We start from the raw sequence: 27,487 nt of genomic DNA, 5'->3' as shown, positions 1-27,487 counted from the left end.
GGTTGTCTCTATTTATATATATATAAATTAGTAAATTTATATAATAATAAAATATATAGACAACACTAATGTGACAAAACAGAATGATTAATTTTATAAAAAAGGAAATGTTAATATTTAGTTCAAACATTTCTTTGTTTGCTTTTAGAGAAAGTTAAAAGTCGAGTGTTGCCCCCCCCCCCCCCCCCCCCCCGGCGGTGGCTCTTGTTATTCCTTAAGGTTGTTGATTATAAATTTTAAATGAACATTTTTATAGTGTTTGAAAAAACTGCTTGTATGGTTGAGCTTTTTTCAAAGCAGGTTCATGTTGGCAGCAGACATACACTGTATTTATTTTGAATAATGTGAAAATTTTCATTGTTATGTATTTAGAATCATTGTCTTATAATTAAACATTCAAATCTGATATATCACGAAAGTTTTACAAATTGTATTTTTTTGACTTGCCTGATTTTTCAGTTGGGACAGACACGTCTAGTATCACCATGTAGAGGATCTAACTGTACTCATATACAATGTATGGATGCCTTAACATTGTTGAAGATGAATCAAGAACGTCCAACACTAAACAAGAAATGTTACATGTGTGACCAACTCCTTGGTGATGTGTATATAGATGGGTATGTTTATAGTGGGTACAAAGTGATATACGATGATACTATATAATAGGTTATAAAGCTTGGTTTATCTCGTACATGTAATAGAAAATGCATGGAAACATGAGGCTTTCTGATTTGTAAAAGAGCCCCAGGGTTTGTATCATAGGCAAAAATAAAAACACGTTCCCTGTGTCACAATATTGTAAGGGACTGTGAATAGTTATCAAATAATTACTTTTAGGACCTTGTAATGGATATATCAGTTTAAAACAAATAATGTTTTATGACAATATGAACATCAAACTAGCATAATTTATTGACAAATGAGGTAATACTTTTCAGTCAATGCTTAAAACTTACCGGCCAGGATTCCTGAACTTTACCTGTCAGGATTCCTGAACTTGCCTCAGCCATTCATATTTGCTGATTTTATTTGTTTAGATAATCTTCTGGTAAATGAAGGAATTAAGACCATGATGTAGGACATTCTGAGGCTCTAGGACTATATAAGGCACTATAAGGAGGTTTATACTTCAAGAAATGATTTATTTACTTACTTTGTTTATCCTGGCATCAAAATGGCCGATAAGAGTTGTCTACCTTGATTCAAAACTTTAAATGCATTTATTTTCATAAACATATACAAAAACTTATCATTTTACATGTAAGAACAAAGAATGTAATCCTTAATTACCTAAGACATAAGTTACTTTCCAAATAGTTAGCTGGCATTGCTGTTTTTCATAATATTGTTGATGACCGGTATGACCTCTAAGTTTGTCAGGAGGGAAAATTCAAATTCCTGGCACTTGGAATCTTTTTATATCAATAGTTTATTTTTCTAAGCTATAACCATGATTGTTTTTGGTCCAGATCTTAAGTGCATCAAGTTAAGCATGTAATTCAAGTGTTTATTGCATATTTTGTTATAAGTTAACTTTGTTAATTTAAATTTTCTAAATTATTCCTGTCAATATGGCTGCCATTTTAAGAAGTTCCTGTCTTTCCTGCCAGACTGCCAGGCCAAATGGAAAGTTATGATTGGTCAATTGTGACAGTCCTGGCCATTTCAGAGTCCATATAAGTAGCCATGACAGGCTGTTTTCAGTTTGCATTTTGGCTTTAAATCCTGACAGTCGCGAAAACTAGTGACAAGAGCATTTTGTGGAACTTTCTATTGTTAAACATAGCAAATTTAGTGCTCTTCAGAGTTGAATAAAGAAATTGTGGAATTAACTTTTTATCAATAAAAGTTGTTATTTGAACAGTTTTTGACTTAGCTTACAATTGGTGTCAGAATCAGAGGATTAAAAGAACTGTTTACATTTTTCCTGGAATTGACCTTGAACTTGAAGACTTATAAAATACCAAAAAGGACTTGTAACTACACAAAAGTTAATCACCATTAAAAAAAAAAAAAAGAAAGAAAGAATATAATAATAATGTCAGACTCTGGAAGTGAAATTGTTTTTACAAATACAGAAGAAAATAATATTAGGTCTTCCTCATGTGATGAAGTAAATAGAAATATACAATTAACAGGCCAAATGAGTGACAATGACTCAGAAGCAGGGGGTGACCAAAATAATAGCAGAAGTTCTTCGCAAACTCAAAGGCAGAGATATATTGAAATGCGCACTAATAGAAGTTATTCATTCTCTCCTATACATCATAGAAGTGAGAACAATTCAATAACTATGAAGCCAGACCTTTACACAGGTGAAAGTGATTGGGAGATATTTGAGACTCAGTTTGAAGTATGTGCAAAGTTAGGGAACTGGAATCAACGCACAAAGGCTCTTGTTTTGGCAGGCTCTCTTAGAGGGAAGGCACTTGAATTTTATAGTCACCTACCCACTGAAATAAAGGAACACTATGATTTACTTATATCAAGGTTTGAACAGAGGTTTGGTGGTGGAAATCAAAGGTCAAAATGGTTGTCACTATTAGAGGCACGGGTAAGAATCCCAGGTGAAAGTGCATCTCAGTTTGCTGATGCTATCCAGCAGATGATTAGGAAAGCATATCCTCATCTTGACCCTAGTGCCCAGGAGCTGATGACACTTCACACAATTTACAGAGACTTAGGTCAAGACCTGAAGTACAAATGTATTGTGGAAAACTGCAAATCAGTTGCGCATGCAGTTGAGATAATTGACACATATGAGGGTATCTTTGGTTCTGGTCATAACAAAATGAATCAGTAATGTACCAAAGTGGAAAACTTTTCCAACTTGGATAAGAAAGCTTAAAACACAAGTGGGAAGTGAAAACATAATTTTATGGACTACTAAAATTGTTAAACTTTATTATTGGTTACATTTGAAGTTAACTGTTGATTTGTTATATGTTATGACTGTTAAATTAAAGCACCAGAAGCCCCAGAAAGACATTAATATTAATTAATAGTGATTTTTATGTTTTGATACAATGGTTCAATAGGAATAATACAAAGTAGAGCATAAAAAAGACATGAACAGTAATTCATTCAGCTTAAATACGAAATACAAAATACGTAATTATACTTAAACAATGGTTCTATGAAATTTAAACAAAGTAAAGCAAACATGGCAGTTAGCTGTAATACGTAATTATACATGTACAATGGTTCAATGGGATTGATACTGAAATGACAAGATTAATTAATGTGAAATTTTTGAAGTGAATCACAGAGCTCTGTGTGGTGTTGTTGAAATTCATAGTTGGAAATGGCCTGATCAACCATGTTTCACTATGTGGATTATGGTTATTTGCGAACCTTTTTGCAATTATACATTGCATCGCTTTAACCATTGGAATTCAAAACCATTGACAGGCAATGGTTAAGAGTGAATTCCTGGTAAGTGGTTTCAGTATCTATCTCTTAAGTCTTTTGGAACTGTACTCGGAAATGATAATTAGTATTATCAGCGGAAATGGTTATCTCAATTTGCTGTAATGCAGTGAACAATACACTTTACCAAACATAATAATAAGGATATCTTTGGAATCAAGTAAAAATTTTAAGAAATTAAAACTAACAATGAGTGAATGCTTATATGAATTACTAGACATATGTGTAACAGAGACATTGGAGAAATAATGCAGATAAATCTTGTTAAGGAGATAATTATTCAGTTACCCACATCTGAAAACTACTACATGTACTTTCTTTAACTTAACAGATAAAATCTAGTTCAAACAAAACTGTAAGAATGAAAAGAAATTTTCTACACTTTAAAGCCTGCAGGATATTCATTTAATAAGGAAATGATGTTGACATTGTATCCATGCTATTGACAACAAAGATGTTTCTACTAGTGGTGTCCTAACGTAAAAAAATTGTGACAGAGAGAATCAATCATACAGAAGAAAAAAAATAGAAAAACAGACAGAAAACATTTAAAAAGTATTTTATGTCTTTTAAGAGGGGGAGAGTGTAAGGGACTGTGAATGTTTATCAAATAATTACTTTTAGGACCTTGTAATGGATATATCAGTTTAAAACAAATAATGTTTTATGACAATATGAACATCAAACTAGCATAATTTATTGACAAATGAGGTAATACTTTTCAGTCAATGCTTAAAACTTACCGGCCAGGATTCCTGAACTTTACCTGTCAGGATTCCTGAACTTGCCTCAGTCATTCATATTTGCTGATTTAATTTGTTTAGATAATCTTCTGGTAAATGAAGGAATTTAAAGACCATGATGTAGGACATTCTGAGGCTCTAGGACTATATAAGGCACTATAAGGAGGTTTATACTTCAAGAAATGATTTATTTACTTACTTTGTTTATCCTGGCATCAAAATAGCCGATAAGAGTTGTCTACCTTGATTCAAAACTTTAAATGCATTTATTTTCATAAACATATACAAAAACTTATCATTTTACATGTAAGAACAAAGAATGTAATCCTTAATTACCTAAGACATAAGTTACTTTCCAAATAGTTAGCTGGCATTGCTGTTTTTCATAATAATGTTGATGACCGGTATGACCTCTAAGTTTGTCAGGAGGGAAAATTCAAATTCCTGGCACTTGGAATCTTTTTATATCAATAGTTTATTTTTCTAAGCTATAACCATGATTGTTTTTGGTCCAGATCTTAAGTGCATCAAGTTAAGCATGTAATTCAAGTGTTTATTGCATATTTTGTTATAAGTTAACTTTGTTAATTTAAATTTTCTAAATTATTCCTGTCAATATGGCTGCCATTTTAAGAAATTCCTGTTTTTCCTGTCAGACTGCCAGGCCAAATGGAAAGTTATGATTGGTCAATTGTGACAGTCCTGGCCATTTCAGAGTCTATATAAGTAGCCATGACAGGCTGTTTTCAGTTTGCATTTTGGCTTTAAATCCTGACAGTCGCGAAAACTAGTGATAAGAGCATTTTGTGGAACTTTCTATTGTTAAACATAGCAAATTTAGTGCTCTTCAGAGTTGAATAAAGAAATTGTGGAATTAACTTTTTATCAATAAAAGTTGTTATTTGAACAGTTTTTGACTTAGCTTACAATATTAAACCCTAGAAAAAAGGAGCCTATGTACGAGCATCTGAATATGACTTTTCTATCTTTATATCTTTTCCTGTTGTCACATTAAATAAATCCCAGGAATAAAATGAGCCAAGCAACAAGCGCGCTCTAGACAGACAGTGACTGCGGGTAACTAATTACTAGGCATTAAAATGTGTAATCTTAATTGTAATATATATTGCCGACAAGGTACCATGTAGGCGCCGTTCTTTACGGTCGTAAAGAAATAGATGAATTAGAATCTGTTTGGTTGGAAGTTATTTACAAGTATTGCCAACCTTTTCTTTTAAATTTTATATATCGCCCATATATTGACGATTATGAGAAACAACTAAGTATAAATAGATATATCAAATATAGAATATCATATTCTAGGAGTTGTCTTTATAAAGTTTTGTCAAATGAATAAAGAGAAAAAATATGACAATATAAAATCTTGCTTTATTAATATCACAAAAACAGTATTGAATTCAAGAAATAATATTTATGCCCCCGCCATGTAATGGCCATGTTCTGTCCTTCCATCATTCTGTCATTCCGTCATCATCAGTTTCGGTTCATTATCTTAAGAACGGTTGCACACATTCAACTCAAATTTGACATATGGGTATGTCATGAGAAAATACAGGTCAAGTTCGAATTTGGTCATGGTTCGATGATTTTTGGCAGAGTTATGCCCCTTTTACTTTGAAAATAATATGAAATTTTCAGTTTCCGTTCATTATCTCCCCAACGGTACAACACATTCAACTCAAACTTGACATATGGATATGTCATGAGAAAATACAGGTCAAGTTCGAATTTGGTCATGGTTCGATGATTTTTGGCAGAGTTATGCCCCTTTTACTTTGAAAGTAATATGAAATTTTCAGTTTCCGTTCATTATCTCCCCAACGGTACAACACATTCAACTCAAACTTGACATATGGATATATCATGAGAAAATACAGGTCAAGTTCGAATTTGGTCATGGTTCAATGATTTTTGGCAGAGTAATGCCCCTTTCACTTTGAAAGTAATATGAAGTTTTCAGTTTCCGTTTATTATCTCCCCAATGAAACAACACATTCAACTCAAATTTGACATATGGATATGTTTTTGGAATGCCCAGGCCAAGTTTGAATTTGGTCATGGTTCAATGATTTTTGGCAGAGTAATGCCCCTTTCACTTTGAAAAAAATATGAAATTTACAGTTTCTGTTCATTATCTACCCAACAGTGTTACATATTCAACTTAAATTTGACATATGGATATGTCAAAGGAATGGGCAGGTCAAGTTATTTATAATATTTATGCCCCCGCCATGTAATGGCCATGTTCTGTCCTTCCATCATTCTGTCATTCCGTCATCATCAGTTTCCGTTCATTATCTTAAGAACGGTTGCACACATTCAACTCAAATTTGACATATGGGTATGTCATGAGAAAATACAGGTCAAGTTCGAATTTGGTCATGGTTCGATGATTTTTGGCAGAGTTATGCCCCTTTTACTTTGAAAATAATATGAAATTTTCAGTTTCCGTTCATTAGCTCCCCAACGGTACAACACATTCAACTCAAACTTGACATATGGATATGTCATGAGAAAATACAGGTCAAGTTCGAATTTGGTCATGGTTCGATGATTTTTGGCAGAGTTATGCCCCTTTTACTTTGAAAGTAATATGAAATTTTCAGTTTCCGTTCATTATCTCCCCAACGGTACAACACATTCAACTCAAACTTGACATATGGATATATCATGAGAAAATACAGGTCAAGTTCGAATTTGGTCATGGTTCAATGATTTTTGGCAGAGTAATGCCCCTTTCACTTTGATTTAGTAATATGAAGTTTTCAGTTTCCGTTTATTATCTCCCCAATGAAACAACACATTCAACTCAAACTTGACATATGGATATATCATGAGAAAATACAGGTCAAGTTTGAATTTGGTCATGGTTCAATGATTTTTGGCAGAGTAATGCCCCTTTCACTTTGAAAAAAATATGAAATTTACAGTTTCTGTTCATTATCTACCCAACAGTGTTACATATTCAACTTAAATTTGACATATGGATATGTCAAAGGAATGGGCAGGTCAAGTTGGAATTTGGTCATGGTTCGATGATTTTTTGGCAGAGTTATGTCCCTTTCACTTTGAAAATAACATAGATACATCTTAGGAATAAGCAGTTTAAGTTTGAATTTGGTCGTGGTTCAATGATTTTAGACAAACTTATCTTTCCTGAATGTTGGAAAAATTTTGAAACTTTCAGTTTCAGCACTCATACTTTTTAGCCATTATTTTGGCTACAAATATGCAATATGCTATTTTTAAAAGGTTAAGACTGAATAATTTCAGTGCCTTGAACATTGTATGAAATGGTTTGTGTTAACATTGAAAAGTTTTAAGGGCTTTGAACTTAAAATGAAAAAAATAATTAATGCACCATCTGAAATTTTGGCTGCATGCGGGGGCATCCGTGGCATGATGACACATTTCTAGTTTTATAAATATTTCTGCATGCTAAAAGTTCACTTTTTGACATTCACAAATTTAATGTGACTCATAAATATCCACATATACGGTATTTCACAAAAAGAAACAAAAACCCAACAAAAAACAAAAAAAACCCAAAGCATTGCTTGATAGTTATCTTACTTTAACTGGCATCATAACATTTTGTACCACAACATTTTATTCAGTTAAGATAAAATATTTATGTGTGTTAAATACATGTAACATAGACATTAAATGTTACAAATCTTGAAAATTGTATATGAAATTTAGAGGAAAACAAACTTAAACAAATTTTATAAAAAAAATTCATTATATATTATAGCCAATTGCTACCTTAAGACCGGTTCCATTAGTCTTCAGATAAGGACCTCGAACACAATAGTATGAATACACTGAAAGGTTACGGTATTTCTGTCTACCTCTGCTAATCATTAGGATTTTTTCTATATTTTTAGATTATTTTTGAGTATTTTATCAACTATACCCGAGTGTGTAAATGAAGTAGAGTTTAAACAAGATGGCTCGTGGGTGTATGATAGTCCAGAATACTCTGGCCCCTCAGGTTAGTCAGAATTGGAATACATGTATTTTGTTAGTATCTTTAAAAAAAAAAGCTTCATGGAAGCGCAATTTTCATTATAAAATAAGGTTTGATTTGTCCCTGTGCTGTGGTTTTGGTGATAACTAAAGTGACTTTTAACATTTTACTTTTGGAGGAATACTCCAAATACCCCTGTTTTGCAAATTGATATGTAAGAGAGGGACAATTTTTCATTTTGTTTTGTAACAAATTAAGCCATACAACTTTATTTGTTAGAAATGTTTATATTTATTGTTATTTATTGCAATCTTAGGAATACTTTTATGCCTTCAAAGTTTATATGGTTTATTTATAGGGATAAAATTTCACTTCCATGTAACCTAAGGACATATTAATATGTGAATTCACATTGAGTAATCACAGCTGACTGTATTTCTTGCAGAGAAAAAACTATGGACAATGGATGGAACAGATGTGAATAGAGAATTGCAAAAATCTCAGTAAGTTTATTTTTTTCCTGTTGAACGTAGAAGGATATAAATTTTGCATTGTCCATCAGGATGTTAGTCTACATAACCAAAAAGAAATAGGCAGTAATCTAACTGTCAACAGAATAAACAGATTATTTGAGTTCATTCCATAACAATAGAGGAAGAGGCCAGTGACCTTTTATCAAACAAAATAAAATTACAAAAAAATGTCCCCTTATTCAATTTTGGTCACATGTCTGTCCATCCCTGTAAGCTTAATCTAAACCGACAAGTTGACTATATCTTAAGTTTTACCTGTTTCAATGGCCTCATAATTGACACACATAAATTCTCATGGCTTTGTCAAGTTAGTTAGCAGTGTTAACCATTTTCTTGACTTAAGGTGCAGGTCATTATTGATATAGTATTATTTTCAAAGAACTCGGGTATTTTCTCGGGTACCGTAGTGCCTGTTGTCAGGCTTTTGTGATTAAATTATTTTTTGGTAAATTCATGTCCTTAGTTGTTGATTATTTTTAAGGAGGAGAACTTTTGTGCACAAGTTCTCCAGTATTTCTTTAGGGATTTCAACTAGGGCCAGGAAATATATTTGAAACACTACCAAATATTCGAAACACTATCAAATAATTGGAGGTTGAGTAAACCCAAAATATCTTATGAAAAAAATCTTGATACAAATTCTGGGGAGCTGTTCAAGGCCACCATGACCCTTTTGTGTTTTTTATGTTCTTTGTTTATTTTGAAATATGTAAATGGTTGATTTTAGAAAAATAAACAAATATTTGTTCATTTCAGAAGTAAAAAAATTCCTGAAGATAGAGGGACAGACAATTTTAATGAAAGTGAAAGTGATATCTTAAGCGCAATGAATTTCCATTTGTCAAAACTTAAATCACATCTAGACCTACTTGATAATATGTCAACTTCACATGAACAATTTAAAGATGTTAGTATGGAAGATGATATGAACCTAGTGTCACATAAGAAGGATGATACGGATATGAGGACTCAGGGACACAGTGGCAGTGATATTGAACAAAGGCAGACAATGGATAGTGGTGAAGGGATTGATGTTTGTGACAAGGGCACAGATATGTTCATTGCACCAAAAGAAGAGATTAATTTGATAAGCGATGCTGAGGAAGAGAATTGCAGAATAACATTTGTCGAGAACCAAGATACAGAGGGGATAGATAATAAGGCCAGTATAGAGCGATTATATAAAGAGAGAGAGATGAGTATTGAAACAGAAACAAAAATTGAAAAAATGATTGCTAAAATGCTAAAGAAAGTGAAAAAGAATGGAAAAGACAATGAAACAGAGGATAAGAAGAAAGGTGATGATTTGGTCAGTGTAAGTGATGATGGTGGGAAAAAAGATGACCATGTAGAGAAGAATGTTCAATCAACAGATGGGAATTTTAGCATATTAGATCATCAGTGTCATGATGGTAAAGAGGAGGTTGTACACATTGACTTAGATATGGATTCATTGGCAGGGAATGCAAGTAAGTGCCCCACTTCTCCATACAAGTGTAAAGAGGGTGGGACTTTGTCCTTTAACGATAGAACAAACTTAGAAAGAGTAACTAATTCTGAAAATGAAGATCTCAACCTTGATAATCAGATAGAAAGTATTACTCATAGTGAATCAAATGATGATGATGAAACTGAAAAAGTGAAAAATGATAATGAAACTAAAAAAGTGAAAAGTGATAATGAAACTGAAAAAGTGAAAAATGATAATGAAACTGAAAAAGTAAAAAATCTAAATGAAACAGAAAAAGTGAAAAATGATAATGAAACTGAAAAAGTGAAAAATGATAATGAAACTGGAAAAGTGAAAAATGATTATGAAACTGAAAAAGTGAAAAATGATGGTATTGACAATGTATTGGACAATGACAATAAAAAAAGCAAGGTGGAATCTGAGAATGATTTTGGAAAACACAAATCTTGTTCAGGAAAGGGAAAACATCAAACCAACACTAAAACAAACATTGATGATATTGACAATGTACAATGATAATAAAAAGCAAGGTAGAATCTGAGAATGATCTTGGAAAACACAAATCTTGTTCAGAAAAGGGAAAACATCAAACCAACACTGGAACATACATTGATCAAGTTCATTCAGGAACTACTAGAGTAGGCAGAAAAATTAAGAAACCAGTTCCTTTTGACCTTCGAGAAAACCATTTAAATCAAAGCAATGTTCTTAGATCTGATGATGGTTTAAATGAGTCTGAACAAAGACTTAACAAGAGTGTAAAACTTTCCAGTTTCAAAACAAAAGGTTTAAAGGACAAGGAAATGTGTGTACCTGTGCAGGACCAAAATGATGACAGTTCAAAAGACAATTCAGAAAAAGTTGTTGTGGATGAGAAAGATAATACAAGGAAAGTTAATGTGATTGAAAAAGACAATTCAAAGAAAGATGATGCGATTGAGAATGGCAAATTGGAGGAAGTTGATGCAATTGAGAAAGACCATTCAAAGAAAGTTAATGTGATAGAGAAAGGCAATGCACAGAAAGATGATGCAATTGAGAAAGACAATTCAAGGAAAACTGGTGTGATTGAGAAAGACAATTCAAGGAAAGTTGATGTGATTGAGAAAGACAATTCAAAGAAAGTTAATGTGATAGAGAAAGGCAATGCACAGAAAGATGATGCAATTGAGAAAGACAATTCAAGGAAAACTGGTGTGATTGAGAAAGACAAGTCAAGGAAAGTTGATGTGATTGAGAAAGACAATTCAAAGAAAGTTGATGTAATTAAAAAAAACAATTCCAGGAAAGTTGATAAGATTAAAAAAGACATTTTAAAAAAAGTTAACTTGATTGAGAAAGACCATTCAGAGAAAGTCGGTGTGATTGAAAAAGACAATTCAGAGAAAGTCGGTGTGATTGAAAAAGACAATTCAGAGAAAGTGGGTGTGATTGAAAAAGACAATTCAGAGAAAGTCGGTGTGATTGTAAAAGACAATTCAGAGAAAGTCGGTGTAATTGAAAAAAAACATTCAGAGAAAGTTGGTGTGATTGAAAAAGACAATTCAGAGAAAGTGGATGTGATTGAAAAAGACAATTCAGAAAAAGTTGGTGTGATTGAAAAAGACAATTCAGAGGAAGGTGATGTAAATGAGAAAGACAATTCAGATGAAGCTGACATCAGAGTTGTAGAAGATTTTGCATTAGTAACATTAGAGGAAGAGCCGGTTCTTTCACATAAAGGTACTGATATATTTTCATAAAAATCAATATTATCAAAGGAACCTGCCATGCCTTAACCTTATAATTTATGTGTACTTGTTGAAACGTTAATTGAAACCAATTCTTTATTTGTTCTGTTAAAGGTAGATTATGAAGATAAGTATGTTATACAAATATGGCTTGAGTTAAAGCTGAAATTATCAATTTATAAGCAAGACTTAAGTTATTGTTATACTCAGTTCAGCACTTTAGGAGGACTCAATATGTTCACTGTTACCTTTATCATGGATCTGTAGAACATTAGTACCTTCAGTGTTATTAAGCATTTATTCAAAAATACTTTTAATCAGTTATGTATTCTTTGTAATGTAATGATAATTTCATCATGCTTTCAAACTTTTTCAATGCATTTTAATTTTTTAGCTCGACTATACGAAGTATATGGAGAGCTGTCCTACTCGCCCCGGCGTCGGCGTCCGCGTCCAGATTTCAGATTAAAGTTTTGGTGCAGTAAAATATTTTTCACTGTAACTTTGTCATTTCTTAATTTATCAACTTCAAACTTCAAATATATGTTCCTTATCATCAACCACATCTTATGTGACAAGGTTCATAACTCTAGCACCAATATTTTCAGATTAATCTCCCCTTGAACTTAGAATTTTCCTTAAAAAATACTATTTTTTACAGTTACTTCTTTATTTCTTAAGGGATCAACCTCATACTTCAAATATATGTACCTTATCATCATCCACATCTTATGTGACAAGGTTCATAACATTAGCACCAATATTTTCAGATTTATCTCCCCTTGAACTTAGAATTTTCTTTAAAAAATATTATTTTTTACTGTAACTTATTTATTTCTAAAGGGATCAACTTCATACTTCAAATAAATGTACCTTATCATCATCCACATCTTATGTGACAAGGTTCATAACTCTAGTACCAATATTGCAAGAATTATTTCCCCATCAACGTAGATTTTTTTACTAGAAAAATGTTATTTTACTACAACTTCTTTAGTTTTAAAGGGATCTACCTCAAACTACTAATACTTATTCCTTATAATCAATTATATTTTATGTGACAATGTTCATAACTCTTGAAGTAATATTTACAGATTTATCTCTCTTTGAACTTAGGATTTTCTTTAAGAAATATTATAAATTTGTTACTTTTTAACTTTTAAGGTATCTATACTTCAAACTTCAAATATATACTTCTTATCATTACATACATGTTGTGTGACAAGGTTCATAACTCTAGCGTGACTATTTCTAGAATTATTTCCCTTGATCTTGGAATTTATTTTAACAAATGTTATTTTTTTACTATAACTTAATACATAATTATAAATAAGTAATAGAAAGAGCACCGAAACACGAGGTTATCTGATTTGTACGAGGGGGCGTAGCCCCCCGAGTATTTATCAGATTACCGAGGGTTTTGGTGTTCTTTCTCTTTTGTATCATAGTCAAACATAAAAACACGTTCCCTGTTGTTACAATATGAAACCCCGGCAAAAATGAACCAATGAACGAGCATCTAAATATGACATTTCTGTCGATTTCACTTTCACTGCCGTCACAATATGTAAACCCCAGCAAAAATGAGCCAATCAATGGGCATGCTCTGGAGTGCGGGTAACTAATACCCGCACTCCAGTTAACGCACTGTGCATGTATATGTATACGATTTAACCCTGACACATTTTCAACAGAAAGGTCTCAAAACTATGATACAATTGATTTTTCTTTCATAGTTTTGTCCTCCTTACTGCGTCCAGTATTTTATTAGTCGAGCTTGGCTGTCTCCTGTGACAGCTCTTGTTATGCTTTGAAATCATTATCATGGGGGGGGGTATTTTTTTGCTAACCTGAAGTAGCTCAGGGTGAGCTTAGATTATTTAATGTCCATTGTCCGTCCACAGTAATTTCGTTGACACACTAGTGGTCACATTTTTTGCCTCAATTCCCACCAAAATTGGTCAGGATGCTTGTCCAATTAATTGCTTGCACAAGTTTGAAAATGGGTCATAAAACTCATATCGGATAAAAGAGCTAAACATAGTAGAAACACTCCAGAGGTGACTGTTTCAGACCAATTATTCTAGAAAATGGTCAGAAAAGTTGTTTTGATGATTTCTAGCTCAAGTTTGAATATGGGTCACCCTGCATCAAAAGCTAGGTCGCTCAGCCCAAATATGGAAAAGTCTAATGGCTAATATTTCTGTTGAAAAATCCTGGAAATTGGTCTCAAAGGTTGTTTTGTGGTCATCTTTGAATATAGGACATCTTGGGTCAAAAACTAGGTCACATAACCCAAATATAGAACAACCTTGTTTACACCCTAGAGGTAATATTTTCAACCCAAATATCCTGAAAATTTGCACGAAATGTTTTTTGATAATTTCTAGCTCAAGTTTAAATATGGGTCATCTGGGGTCAATACCTAGGTCACTAGGTTTATATGGCTCCTGTCTGAAATGTTTAACTTTACTGACATTGAGTGAACTATCATTACTTAGGAACTAAAAAATTGTTATAGTAAATTAACTACAAAATTTTCGTCTGCTGTATTTTTACCCAATCCCAATTTCATGATTCTTGGATGGTTATATTAGGACTTGTAAATTAAATCAACAGCCATGCACGGAACATTTATTTTTCTTGATTCCTAATCATTCATAATGACAATATCGACGCATCATGTAACATAAACATATAAAAAATACAAAAAGTATCATAGGTTAACTACCATAGGAACACCTGAACTGATCAGTTGTTTGATCCGGTAGAGAAAATGTTTTCTTGTATGTGTCACAATTTAGAAGCACAAAGGCCAAGATGTCATTTGTTTTTTTTTATTACCAAATGTTGAGTTCCAAGGATTTACAGCCCTGTATTTTTTGTACCTGGCTATCAAATTTCCAGGAATTTTTGTCCTCAGGAAAATGCTTTTTGTCAGCAAACCTTGAAATTTTATACCCTAGAACTTAAATGATTTCACAGTACTTTAATAGCCGGGTTGCACTGATGCAAACCTGGGTTATAGTATGGTGAATGTTGGGCGGTGGGCAGGCGAGGAAAATATTTTTGTGACAGTTTTCTCAGCAACTACTTATCACAGCCTCTTGATATTTGGCATACAGCATTGACACATGGTCCCATACCGTGGTATTTGATTTTAGGTCTGCAGCTCATCTACTTTCTGTTTACCTACTTAGTTAACTTTTCAACATTATTGATCAATGATAGGAAATTTTCGTAACAGTTTTCTCAGCAACTACATATCACAGCCTCTTGATATTTGGCATAAAGCATTGACACATGGTCCCATACCGTGGGATTCGATTTCAAGTCTGCAGCTCATCCACTTCCTGTTAACCTACTTAGTTAAATTTTCAACATTAATGCTCAATGGTAGGAAATTTTCATAACAGTTTTCTCAGCAACTACATAACACAGCCTCTTGATCTTTGGCATACAGCATTTACACATGGTCTTATACGGTGGGATTTGATTTCAGGTCTGTCACTCATCCACTTCCTGTTAACCTACTTAGTTAAATTTTCAACATTAATGCTCAATGGTAGGAAATTTTCATAACAGTTTTCTCAGCAACTACATAACACAGCCTCTTGATCTTTGGCATACAGCATTTACACATGGTCTTATACGGTGGGATTTGATTTCAGGTCTGTCACTCATCCACTTCCTGTTTACCTACTTAGTTAAATTTTCGACATTAATAGTGAATGGTAGGAAATTTCGTAACAGTTTTCTCAGCAACTACTAATCACAGCCACTTGATATTTGGCATACAGCATTGACACATGGTCCCATACTGTGGGATTCGATTTCAGGTCTGCAGCTCATCCACTTCCTGTTTACCGACTTAGTTAAATTTTCAACATTAATGGTCCGTGGTGATTTTTTTCGTAACATCACAGCCTCATGATATTTGGTGTACAATTGCAACCCGGCCTTTTCTGTCTTTGACCCATTTTTTTTAGTTTATTGGGCTTTTTTTATTGCAGAATTGCTTGGTAGAGCCAAAAGAAAAAGACGGGGAAAAAAGAAATTGATGATTGATGAAATAAAGGAACTAACTCAGGTACAGATAAGACATCAGGTTATGATTGACAGTTTTCATAACAAACAAAAAATGGACATTGCTCCATCCACTAAGTATCTTATGAGAAGTACAGGGTCTGGAATAAAAAGAATACGCAAGAAATCAAGAGCAGGTGCTGAAGATGTTCTTCGGCATCCCAGCTTACCACTACCAAAAAAACTTCGAAATGTAAGTTTGAAGATATATATTTTTTATTCATTGCGGTGTATGTTGAATTTTCATGTGTTTGCTACAGTTAAACAAAGACATAATAATGAAGATGGCAGAATGAAAATTGTGCAATAAAAGTGATTTAAGCTTCCCACAGTCTTAGAATATCATAACTGAAACCTTTCAAGCCAAAATAAATAACGATTAACGGCTTATTTTTTCGTTATTTTTATCACAATGTGGTTAACTATCTGTCATTTTCGTCATGAGCAATTCTTTTTAACCAAGGTGGATTTTGACCAAACTGCAGGAATGATTCCTAGACAGCCCTCTACAAACATTTATAAATAAATGGTTCATGTCTGAAGCATAAGTAGGTCGCAACTACGGCAATTTGTCTGATATCAATCTGAGCAGTTTATCACACGTGTGAAAGCATACAAAGACTGTTGGAACACAAAGCTATGTAATAAACAGAACACAAAGCTATGTAATTAACACCTTTCAAATAAGTTGATTGAAAAATCATTCTGGTGGCCAGAAAAGGTTCGAAAAATGTCTCGAGATCGAAGGTGTCAAAATAACCAAAAAACTTGGACATATTTATGGTAAATTGTACTTGACTTATTCTATACAGACCAAAAAAAAAAATTTACACATCTAAAAATTCGAGACATAAAATTTTTAATCATATACAGCTTTTTGTAGCTAATATATAATTGGGACTATCATTTTACTTCGGCACATCGAGAAAATCTACTAATCGAAGTTTGGCTCATAGAAGTTTGGCTCATACAAGTTCTACTGTATATGTCTGTTATTTACAGCTTTCATAAGTAAAGGTCTTGCAAAGTTTAAATAATTTCTTTCATAAAGTTTTTATTTTGCTTATATATCTGGTAGATATTCTTTTGCAAATATTGGCACATGTATCTTTCAGTTATTTGAGAGAAATCTTGTCACAGTTCCTGAAAAAGAAACAGAGAAAGTTAGTCAGGAAGAAAGTGCATCTTTACAAAGTAACGATGCCAACAGTGGAGAAGTGACAGTAGAAAATGAACAACCTATAAAGATCAAACGTACAAGGAAACGCCGTAGAGGTAAAAAAAGATAAAGCTGAGCTGATTTCAGCATTAAAAGATCCTTAACTTGTAGAAATATAATGAACTTCTGAGGAAATTTCTTTTCTTTGCAAAAACACTTCCTTTCCCAGAAACTCTTTTAATTTTGAGAGATATTGATTTTTTTAGAAGGAATTTCTGTATGGCTGACATTACATCCGTTATTAAATTAATGGTTTTAGCCTGTTTATAACTTTCAGTGCTTTTAAAGTCATTTTTAGCTCTATTATACGATAAGAATAAGTAGAGCTATACTAGTCACCCGAGCGTCGGTGTCGGCATAGCTACTTTCGTTAAAGTTTTTGTAATACCTCAACACTTGTTCACCATCAAAACCCCAACCTGTAGACAGGAGGAGGTAACTGTATCAAGCATTTTGACAGAATTATGCCCCTTTTTCGACTTTGAATTTACTTTAAAGTTTTTGTAACAACTAAAATATTTTCAAAGGCTTTGAAACTTTGCACACTTGTTCACCATCATGACCCGAACCTGTAGACAGGAGGAGGTAACTCTATCAAGCATTTTGACGGAATTGTGCCCCTTTTTTGACTTCGAATTTACGTTAAAGTTTGCGTACCACTTTAAATATTTCCAAAGTACATTGACATATGGCTTTGAAACTTTGCACACTTGTTCACCATCATGACCCGAACCTGTAGACAGGAGGAGGTAACTGTATCAAGTTTTTTGACAGAATTATGCCCCTTTTTTTCGACTTTGAATTTAAGTTAAAGTTTGCATACCACCTCAGATATTTTCAGCTTTCATTGACATCTTGCTTTGAAACAAATTGAATTTTATACACTTCTTTGTGATCATAATAGGACTCCGTCCAAGGCCTATAACATGGATTTGTAAAAAAAAAGTAGCCCTTTTGTGAACTTACTATCAAGCACTTAGAATAGTTAATCGTGCTCATGAATGTTAAGACTGTGTTTGTAGTTGCAAACAACCTATTTATATAACAACAATATTTTATAGCAGAAATAAGAGATGATCTTATAAATAAGAAAATAAGGACACATTTTTTTACAGATTTGTAAGTAGTTCTCTTGTCATTAGTTGTTGATTTATCATGACCATTTTATATGTTAAGCAGAGTAAAATAAATCCTATAGGTATAAACATAACTTTGTCCCAGTTTGTGGTAAGACAATAATTTATTATTTATTCAGGATATAAATATCGTCCGAGGAACCTCTCTAATACGGCATCTACATCGACAGAAATGTCTACAGGTATACCAAAAGCCAACCCAAAACTCCATCAACTTGAATTTCGAAAAGACAATGATGACCAAGATGACCATGATGCCTCAAAAGGATTTAATCTGAAGGGGGATATTGAGGCAGATCTGTTAAAGGTTACCACATATGCAGCTGAACATGGTTTCAAAACAATAGCTTTGATCTATAATTTTACAAAGGATTTGAAATGTAATTTACAGTTTTATCATAAAATCTTGACCAGTTAATGGTTCACGCTAATATTTAAGGGAATAAAAATTACTTGTTGCTTGTAAATAGGGGAATATTAATGAGCCATGTCACGACAAAACCAACATAATGGGTTTGCGACCAGCATGGATCCAGACCAGCCTGCGCATTCGCCCAGTCTGATCAGGATCCATGCTGTTCACTATCAGTTTCTCTACTTGTTATAGGGTTTGTAAACGGACAGCATGGATCCTGATCAGACTATGCATTATGTTGGTTTTGTCATGACGCGGCTCATTTATTATTATTGTGCAGTATACTATATATAAACTTAGTAATGTATTCCATTGTCAGTGCTATGAAAATGGATGTAGATAAATTTCATCAGTTATCTAAGATCAGTAATAAACTGTACCATAATTGCCGCCTATATGACTGAAATACTGTTGGGAAAAGGCGTAAAATGAAACAAACAAACAATCAATCAAACAAGTACCATAATTGTCTTTGTCAGTGATAAGGAAAGTTAGGGTTAAAGTAGTAAATATTACCAGTTTGGACGTATATAAGTGAAAATAGTATGGTGTACTATAAAATAGAATGGTATACTATTTTGGAACGTTTAAGCTATAAGGACCACAATCATGTGTAAAAGGACTCTCCTCTTGGGGACATTGAGTTTATAGTAGACTGTATATGAAAGCACATTTGAATTATCTTTGGTGAAAGTTAAGATTTTTTTATGAGTATCCTGTTGACTTCTGAAAAAGTTATACGATTTATGCCAGAGGATCTAATTTAACAAGCTGTTCACTTCACTATGTACATTAAAACTTTTATCATGCATGATCTTTAAATAATGTCACCTACCTCTGCATTGATAGAATTAGGACTTTTTTAGCATCAGCAAAGTATCTTGGGTTAGCTATTAAGTGTTATTATGACCCTCTTGTTTATATTATATCAGATGGTATGCAAAGAAAGTATGAGGTACCTGGCACTTGGACAGTAAAAAGGTTCATTGATGGTCATCCAGAACTAGAGCAACGTTTATATGACAGTCCTTTCAATGAGAAAATATTTGAATATATGTCCAAATGGTATGATCTACTGAAGACAGTATTAACCAAATATGAAGTACTTAACAAGGCAAATCGGGTAAGTTAGATTCATTGGACTGAATAATTTAACGTTTTATAAGCCAGAAAGAATTTCAGCGTGTATTGTTATGCCCCTTGTCTTCTATCCTCCTGTAAGCAATTATCTGACCAGTTTGTATGTTTTTAAATTGCAACTACTTGGCAGAAATTTAAGCCATAATGAGATGATGTGCAGAGCGCAAGTTTAACCTCAGGTCAGGGTACTAAGTGCATACTTTCTTTTTAAACTGAGTATACCTTTTTAATATACTGAACAGCCCTGTTTATTCAAAGTGCTGGGAACTGAAAATTTACTTCGAATAATCGATGGGTTTGAATAATCGTAAACTGAATATTGTCATAAACAAAAACTTTTTAGCCAATCATAGCAAAACTACCTTTTGCAACAAACTTGTGCAATCAATTGAGAAATATAAATATTCAAGAAAAGATGTGAAAAGTAAATTTTTATTGGTATTGAAGACATAAACTACATTTTATTTTACATTATGTATTGTTTCGTATCGTTTCGTGCAAAGCCTTGATTATGGACTGTATTAACAGCTAAACTCTGGTATTTTCGATCTCATGTAGCCTAACAAATAATGAAGAAAAAAATTCTTTTGGATGTTTTGACAATTTCTTGTATAAAGTATTTTATGAAAATAATCTTCAAGTAATGTCAGTGACAACATCCGACACGGTGCATAATTTTTTATTTTGGGTTATTAAAGTTTTTAAAGAAAACACAAAGTGTAATTATCATGATGTTGGAAATTTTTCACAAGTCGAACAGTCAGCTAGTGCATCTGTGCCAATTTAAGTCTGGCTTTTATGTAACATTGAATTTTCTTTCATTCTGCTTTATCAAAGTATCTAAGTTTTAAATATACATGTAAATGAATTTAACATGAAAAGATGTATGTTTTCAGATATTCAGTTGTGATAAGCTTAAAATAAAGGTAGAAAATTTTGCAAGCGATAGTGATGAAAAAGGCTGTAGTCGTAAAGGATCACATGGTTTGAAATGCATACACACTCACATCTGTGTATGTGCCAATGGAAGATTTCTACTACCAGATTTCACAGACTTGGAGGTAAATTTTGTTACTTTGATTACAACCAGCAATATTCAGTCTGCGAAATAAGGCATAGGCCCGATGCCCGAGGCTGGTAAAATCCAATTCGGGCTTGTAAAAATCCAAAGATTGTAAGCCCGACGGGCCTTTGAATTCAGAATGTGTTTTCATATAAAATTAGTTTCAATATTTTTCCGAAATAATTGTGTAGTACTTCATTAGTATATCAGGGGCTTAGCCAGCTTTTTTCAACTTGTAGGCACATAAAAGGGGGTCTGGGGGCTTAGCCCCCGGTTCAGATTAAAAAGAGCAAAATGCACGTTCTAAAGTATGTTCATGGAAAATTATCAAAACAATGATTTTAAACTATGAATTTGATTAGATGCATACTTTATTGAGAATGGTAAATCATGCGCACACACTTGATTCGACTATACGGCTTGAACTCACTACCAAATCCACTCTCGCATGTTTTATTGTATTTTTGGAAAATGTTAATTTCTTGACCAACTTGTAGGCCCGTGCCTACATGGCCTAAAAGTATCTACGCCACTGTATATGTACTTCCAAAAAGATTTGCGAAATGAATGTATGTCAATCATTTATGTATAATCTATATCATCATCTACAGCTATTGGTTAGTGTAAATATACGGACAATGCTCGAGTATAATCATAAATGTTCGCGGGTTAAAGAACAAGTTATGGTAAATTTCTGTTGAAGAATAAATTTATTTTTAGATTGACCCATTTAGATTTGTGAACAACAAACATAAATCGGCTAATTTAAACATCTGAAGTGAAACAGGTGATTGGTTGTGTTTAATTAGAGGATATGTTCATTGAATGCAATGCTTCCTTTGTTGATATTTGTTTTCATATTTTAAACAAATAAAGTGGAAAGCAGTAAGTGATTGACGAGTAATGTTAAGTATATATAAGAACAGAAAATGAGAATTTTATTGAAAAGTGGCTGATTTTCTGTGAATAAATTGAACCTTAATGATGTGAATAAAACATAAAATAAATTGTATATTTATTTTGCACAATAAATGTTTTGGGCCTGTGATATTCTGTCTTACTTCTGCCTGGGTTGAAGGCCCAAATGGCCTATGATCTAAAAATGTTATTTCGCAGACTGCAATATTGCTGAAATATGTTAAATGTTGAATATTGCCTCTTCTAACCATGACACTGCAGACGGCAACAAAATCTACACATATGATGAGTGCAGACCAAAATTATTCTGCAAATTCCTGCTGCCAGATCATGGTCTTCAATTTTTCCTAACCTGTAATTCAATCAGTGCATACTTTGTAGTTTTTCCTAAAAATGATGAATGGTTTTGTCTGCATTGAAAGATGGTCAAGTCCATTTCCAAAGTTAATTTTATGAAATATTTTAAGTTTGCACTTACATTATCACAGTTCTATTTTTTTGAATAAGTCATATCTATTTTTAGCTCACCTGTCACAAAGTGACAGGGTGAGCTTTTGTGATCACTTTTCGTCAGTCGTCCGTCCATAAACTTTTACTTTAAATGACATCTCCTCATAAACCACTATGTCAATTTCATCCAAACTTCACAGGAATGTTCCTTTGGTGATCACCTTTAAAAATTGTTCAAAGAATTTAATTCCATGCAGAACTCTGGTTGCCTTGGCAACCAAAAGAAAAAACTTTAAATATCTTCTTTTAAAAAACCCAAAGAGCTAGAGCTAAGATTTTTGGCATGAAACATCTTCTAGTGAATGTCTACCAAGTTTGTCCAGTTAAAAGCCCTGGGGTCAAAATTGGCCCTGCCCCAGGGGGTCATTGATTTTCCCTGTATGCATATAGTAAAAACTTAAAAAATCTTCTTTTAAAGAACGCAAAGAGCTAGAACTAAGATATTTAGCATGAAGCATCTTCTAATGGGTGCCTACCAAGTTTGTCCAAATAAAAGCCTGGGGTCAAAATTGGCCCCGTTCCCAGGGGGTCATTGATTTTCCCTATATGCATATAGTAAAAACTTAAAAAATCTTCTTTTAAAGAACCCAAAGAGCTCGAGTTTAGATATTAAGCATGAAACACGTTCTAATAGGTGTCTACCTAGTTTGTTCAAATAAGAGCCTTGGGGTCAAAATTGGCCCCGCCCCAGGGGTCATTGATTTTCCTTATATGTATATAGCAAAAACTTAAAAAATCTTCTTTGAAAAAACCCAAATAGCTAGAGTTTAGATATTAAGCATGAAACATCTTGTAGTGAGTGTCTATAAAGTTTTTTCAAATAAAAGCCCTGGAGTCAAAATTGGCCTCACCCCGGGGGACATTGTTTTTAACTATATGTGTATAGTAAAAACTTAAAAAATCTTCTTTTAAAAAACCCAACGAGCTAGAGCTTAGATATTTAGCATGAAACATCTTCTAATGGGTGTCTACCAAGTTTGTTCAAGTAAAAGCCCTTGGGTTAGAATTGGCCCTGCCGGGGGGCGGGGACATCATTGCTTTTCCATTTATATGTGTATAGTAAAAACTTAAAAATCTTCTTTTAGGAAACCTAAAGAGCTAGAGTTTAGATACTAATAAACACCATTGAGTGAGTGTCTACCAAGTTTGTTCAATAAAAACCTGCGGTAAAAATTGGACCTGGGGGGGGGAGGAGGGGGTCATTGTTCTTCATTATATGTGTATAGTAAAAACTTAACATCTTCTTTTAAAAAACTCAAATACCTAGAGCTTAGATATTTAGCATGAAACATCTTCTAATGGGTGTCTACCAAGTTTGTTCAAATAAAAGCCCTGGGGTTTAAACTGGCCTCTCTGGGGGGTGGGGGGGCCATGTACAGGTGAGCAACTTCAGGGCCATCATGGCCCTCTTGTTAAATCAAATTATGTATTTTATCATGCAACTGCCATTAATAGGATAGCAATGATCCTTTGAATAAGAAAGCATAGCTCTTCTCATTATACGTATTTCAATGTCTTATTCTCATTTTATCTTTGTAAATTGAAAAATTCTGTAATGTATACTATGACTATTTTATCTATAGATATTGAAGAAAAATGATGACAAAAATAGAAGAAATGAAAGTAAGGCTTTCTTGAACTGGTTTAAGAATAACTTTCTCCAAAATTGTGGGAAAGAGAGACCAGTCTGTCTTCTAATGGTGAACTGTGTAGATATCCTATCAGTGCAACTACTTGAGACTGCAATCAGAAACGAAGTTGTTCTAATTGGATTCCCTCTGTATGCTGCTGAAACTTTACAACCATTGAAAAATAAGGTAATCTTTAGCATGACTGCTATATTATTATAATAAGGAGACCAGGTTAGATATTTCTGGGGTAAATTTCCAGTTTTAGTTTTTTGCCCAACCTGCTTATTGCATTTCTCCCTGTTTGTCATGCTGTCTGTTTGTAGATTGAGAAAAAAAACAAAGGAATGTAGGAGCATCCATGAAACTTAAAATAGTTGTGACAAAATTATGCTTCACTTCTGCTTAGAGTTATGATTCAGTAAAACAAGATTGAGGCCTTTTGTCCACATCTCATGATTTCTGCTTGTAGATTGAGAAAACAAAGGAATGTAGGGGCATCCATGTCCCAATGACATATTTCTAGTTTCAGTCTTCTTCACTATACCTTGAATATAGTACTTTTTTTTGCTCTCTTTTTTTTTTACTCTACTGCTGAAGGATTTCAGATCGGAAGGAATTTCTAAGTTTAGAATTGTTTGGTTTGAATCTGATTTTTCTAATATCTATTATTTGAAGCCTTTGGTTTGTTTGTAAGATCCATGCTAATAGGTTCGGGTAAAAAACCTGGGCCAAGAATTGGAAAAGAAATTTGGTGTCTTTTTAAAATGCAAAGAAGATAAAAACAGTTGTGTTAAAAAAAGTAGGAAAAAATGTACATGGTCATAATTTTAGTAGGAAATGATAATAAATGTTTATATTTTAATATTACAAATTGTTGATATATCTTTTAAGGTGTTTTTTTTATTTAAGTCTTATTTGATGCACAACATATTGGCATTGACTTTAGTTATTGGAATAGATGTGCCATGCTTGATGCTCTAGAATGTGGAGTCTATTATATATGCATGCTTTTAATCAAGATGAAAAAAAATTTGTTAAAAAAAATAATCATTTGTTGCTGATAAGCACATTATGCCTTAGAAATGAATATTTTATTTCGCCCCCTTCAAAGAAGTGAGGGAATATTACTTTGCATTTGTCTGTTGGTGGGTCTGTAGACCAAATTGTTTGCGATTAATAACTAAAGAACAATTAGGCCTAGGAACTTCAAACTTTTATGGGAATTGTTCATGACCATAAGATGACCCCTATTGTCTATAGGGTCTTGAGGTCAAATGTCAAGGTCAGATTGACTTTTGAATGTCAAAATGGTTTCCTATTAATAACTCAACAAATCATGGGACTTCGACCTTTAAACTTCACAGCTGCGTTGGTCATGGCCTGTAGATGACCCCTATCAGTTTTTGGGTCAAGGGATTTGGTCATATTGCCATTGTAGGTAAAAACGGTTTCTGATCAATATCTTGACAACCCATGGGACATTGGCCCTCAAATTATAGAGACGCATTGGTCTTGGCCAGTAGATGAACCCTATTGATTTTGGGGTCAAAGGTCAAAATCACATTGACTATTAAGGTGAAAACGATTTCCGATCAATAACTTGACTTGGCTGTTGGCCCTCAAACTTTGTAGGTGCATTTGTCTTGGCAAGTAGATGACCCCTATTGATTGAAGGGGCAAAGGTCAATGTCATATTGACCTTGTAGGTAAAAATGGTTTCTGATCGATAACTTGCCAACCCTTGGGCCCTTGGCCCTCAAACTGCTTAGGTGCATTGGTCTTGGCCAGTAGATATCCCCTATTGATTTAATGGTCAAAGGTCAGTCACATTGACCTTGTACGTAAAATAGTTTCTGACCAACATCTCAACAGCTCAAGTTGCCTTGGTTGATATTTTTTATTAATCAAAAAATTGCTTTTGGTATACACATTTTAAGATCTAAAGTAATGTAACAAATTGAGTTTCATTAAGGAGGCCTACATGAGTCATAAAATTTATGCATATATTATGTGGTAAGATTTGTGATAAATTTGTCATAAAATTGCTGCACACAACCTTCATGGTCATAATGACCTAGTGACTAGTCATGACCAGTAGATAAGCGCTATTGATTTTTTGGTCACTAAGTCAAAAGTCTAGTCACAATAACCTGGCCACATGACTAATTGGATACTGATAGGGGGCATACATGTTTTACAAACATTTTTTATCTTGTTTACCTTGAGAAAGGGCAAACATGAATTTGATAATGTTTTAATTAGGATTTAAAACATTGAAGAGACATATCAATGGGAGAAAGCAGTGCTGAATGTGAAATAATTTGTCATTAAGGACAATGTAACAGTGTAAGTGTAATGTAAACAAAGCAGGATTTTGACTTTTATCAGGGTTCGTACAGTCTTAAAAAGTGCTTAAATTTGAGTCTCTTTCTTAAAAAGTGCTTAAAAATGTAAAACAGTGCTTAAAAGTCCTTGAATTTGATTACTCTCTTGAAAAGTGCTTAAAAAGTGCTTAAATTTGCTAAAAATGTGCTTGAAAATGTTTGAATCACAGAATGACATAGTTTTGATAATAATCAACTGTTAACAAAATAAAAAAAAGATCCAATTTAGTATCAAAATCAATGAAATGTTTACTCAAGGTAACAGTAAGTGGACAAATTGCAGTTGTTTTGAACTAATCTGTACTTGATGCACCCTTAGTTGTTCTTCTATAATGTTAGAAAATATGTATTTAACAAAAAATGGTGAACAAACTATCTATCATAGGTTGAACTTGAAGATTGTGTCGGTGTATGTGCAACAAATGTGCTTGAAAAATGGGAAAATGTGCTTAAATAGTGCTTAAAAAGTCCTTGAATTTTGGCATTGGATGTCTGTACGAACCCTGTTCATACAAAACACTTAGGTCTTCCTCCACCAGTAAAGCTGGAACGTTGCCAAATGACCTATACTGTGTCCGTGTGACGTAAAACCCAATAAAACAAACAAAACACTAAATTACTTCAACAGTACTAAATGTGAAACATCAAAAGAAACAATAGTTGTTAAAGCTACATGACCTAAGAATAATTTTTGTAAAATTGTATAACATGTTATAATATACTTTAATGAAGACATTCTTGTTGTATTTCTTTTTCAAACAGATTCTTGGAAGACTAAATACATATATCAACAAGTGTATTATTCTCAGCAGGCATACTGAAGTGCGAATGGAACAATTAAAAAGGTTTATGTATGCTGGTATTAAACAGCATAAACCATCTCGTGTCCAAGAAGCATTTCGTGCCTGTGGTATTTGCCCACTTGGCCAAATGGTGCCAAGGAAAAACATAAACCCAAATGATCTTAGAAAGGTATGTATATATGAATTTTAGTGATGAGGCTAATAGAAGGAAAGTTATGTTTGCTGGCTCTTTTTCTTAACTGGCAACCCTAGATCATTTGCCTTTGTGATTTTTCAACAAAA

The 27,487-nt window shown here is 33.2% G+C and overlaps 2 protein-coding genes across 2 annotated transcripts in view; one reads left to right on the top strand and one right to left on the bottom strand.

The window, feature by feature from the left end:
* Positions 1-27,487, bottom strand: part of LOC132741965 (E3 ubiquitin-protein ligase TRIM71-like) — a 51,897-nt gene that overhangs the window by 10,245 nt on the left and 14,165 nt on the right. The window lies entirely within an intron of this gene.
* The window catches only part of LOC132741964 (uncharacterized), a 70,440-nt gene that overhangs the window by 30,817 nt on the left and 12,136 nt on the right, over positions 1-27,487 (top strand). Inside the window, exons 13-24 of the mRNA XM_060730238.1 lie at positions 460-620; positions 8,084-8,190; positions 8,612-8,669; positions 9,456-10,581; positions 10,701-11,892; positions 15,914-16,179; positions 17,102-17,261; positions 18,461-18,721; positions 19,689-19,879; positions 20,793-20,957; positions 23,971-24,204; positions 27,165-27,374. Of these exons, the coding sequence (XP_060586221.1) occupies positions 460-620; positions 8,084-8,190; positions 8,612-8,669; positions 9,456-10,581; positions 10,701-11,892; positions 15,914-16,179; positions 17,102-17,261; positions 18,461-18,721; positions 19,689-19,879; positions 20,793-20,957; positions 23,971-24,204; positions 27,165-27,374 (4,131 nt within the window). The remainder of the gene's footprint in view (positions 1-459; positions 621-8,083; positions 8,191-8,611; positions 8,670-9,455; positions 10,582-10,700; positions 11,893-15,913; positions 16,180-17,101; positions 17,262-18,460; positions 18,722-19,688; positions 19,880-20,792; positions 20,958-23,970; positions 24,205-27,164; positions 27,375-27,487) is intronic.

The sequence above is a fragment of the Ruditapes philippinarum genome, unplaced genomic scaffold, assembly GCF_026571515.1.
Source record: "Ruditapes philippinarum isolate M1 unplaced genomic scaffold, ASM2657151v2 ctg2556_1_1_1_1, whole genome shotgun sequence".
Lineage (NCBI taxonomy): Eukaryota > Metazoa > Mollusca > Bivalvia > Venerida > Veneridae > Ruditapes > Ruditapes philippinarum.
Note: the sequence above shows the minus strand (reverse complement) of the source record. Positions and strands in the feature narration are given on the sequence as shown.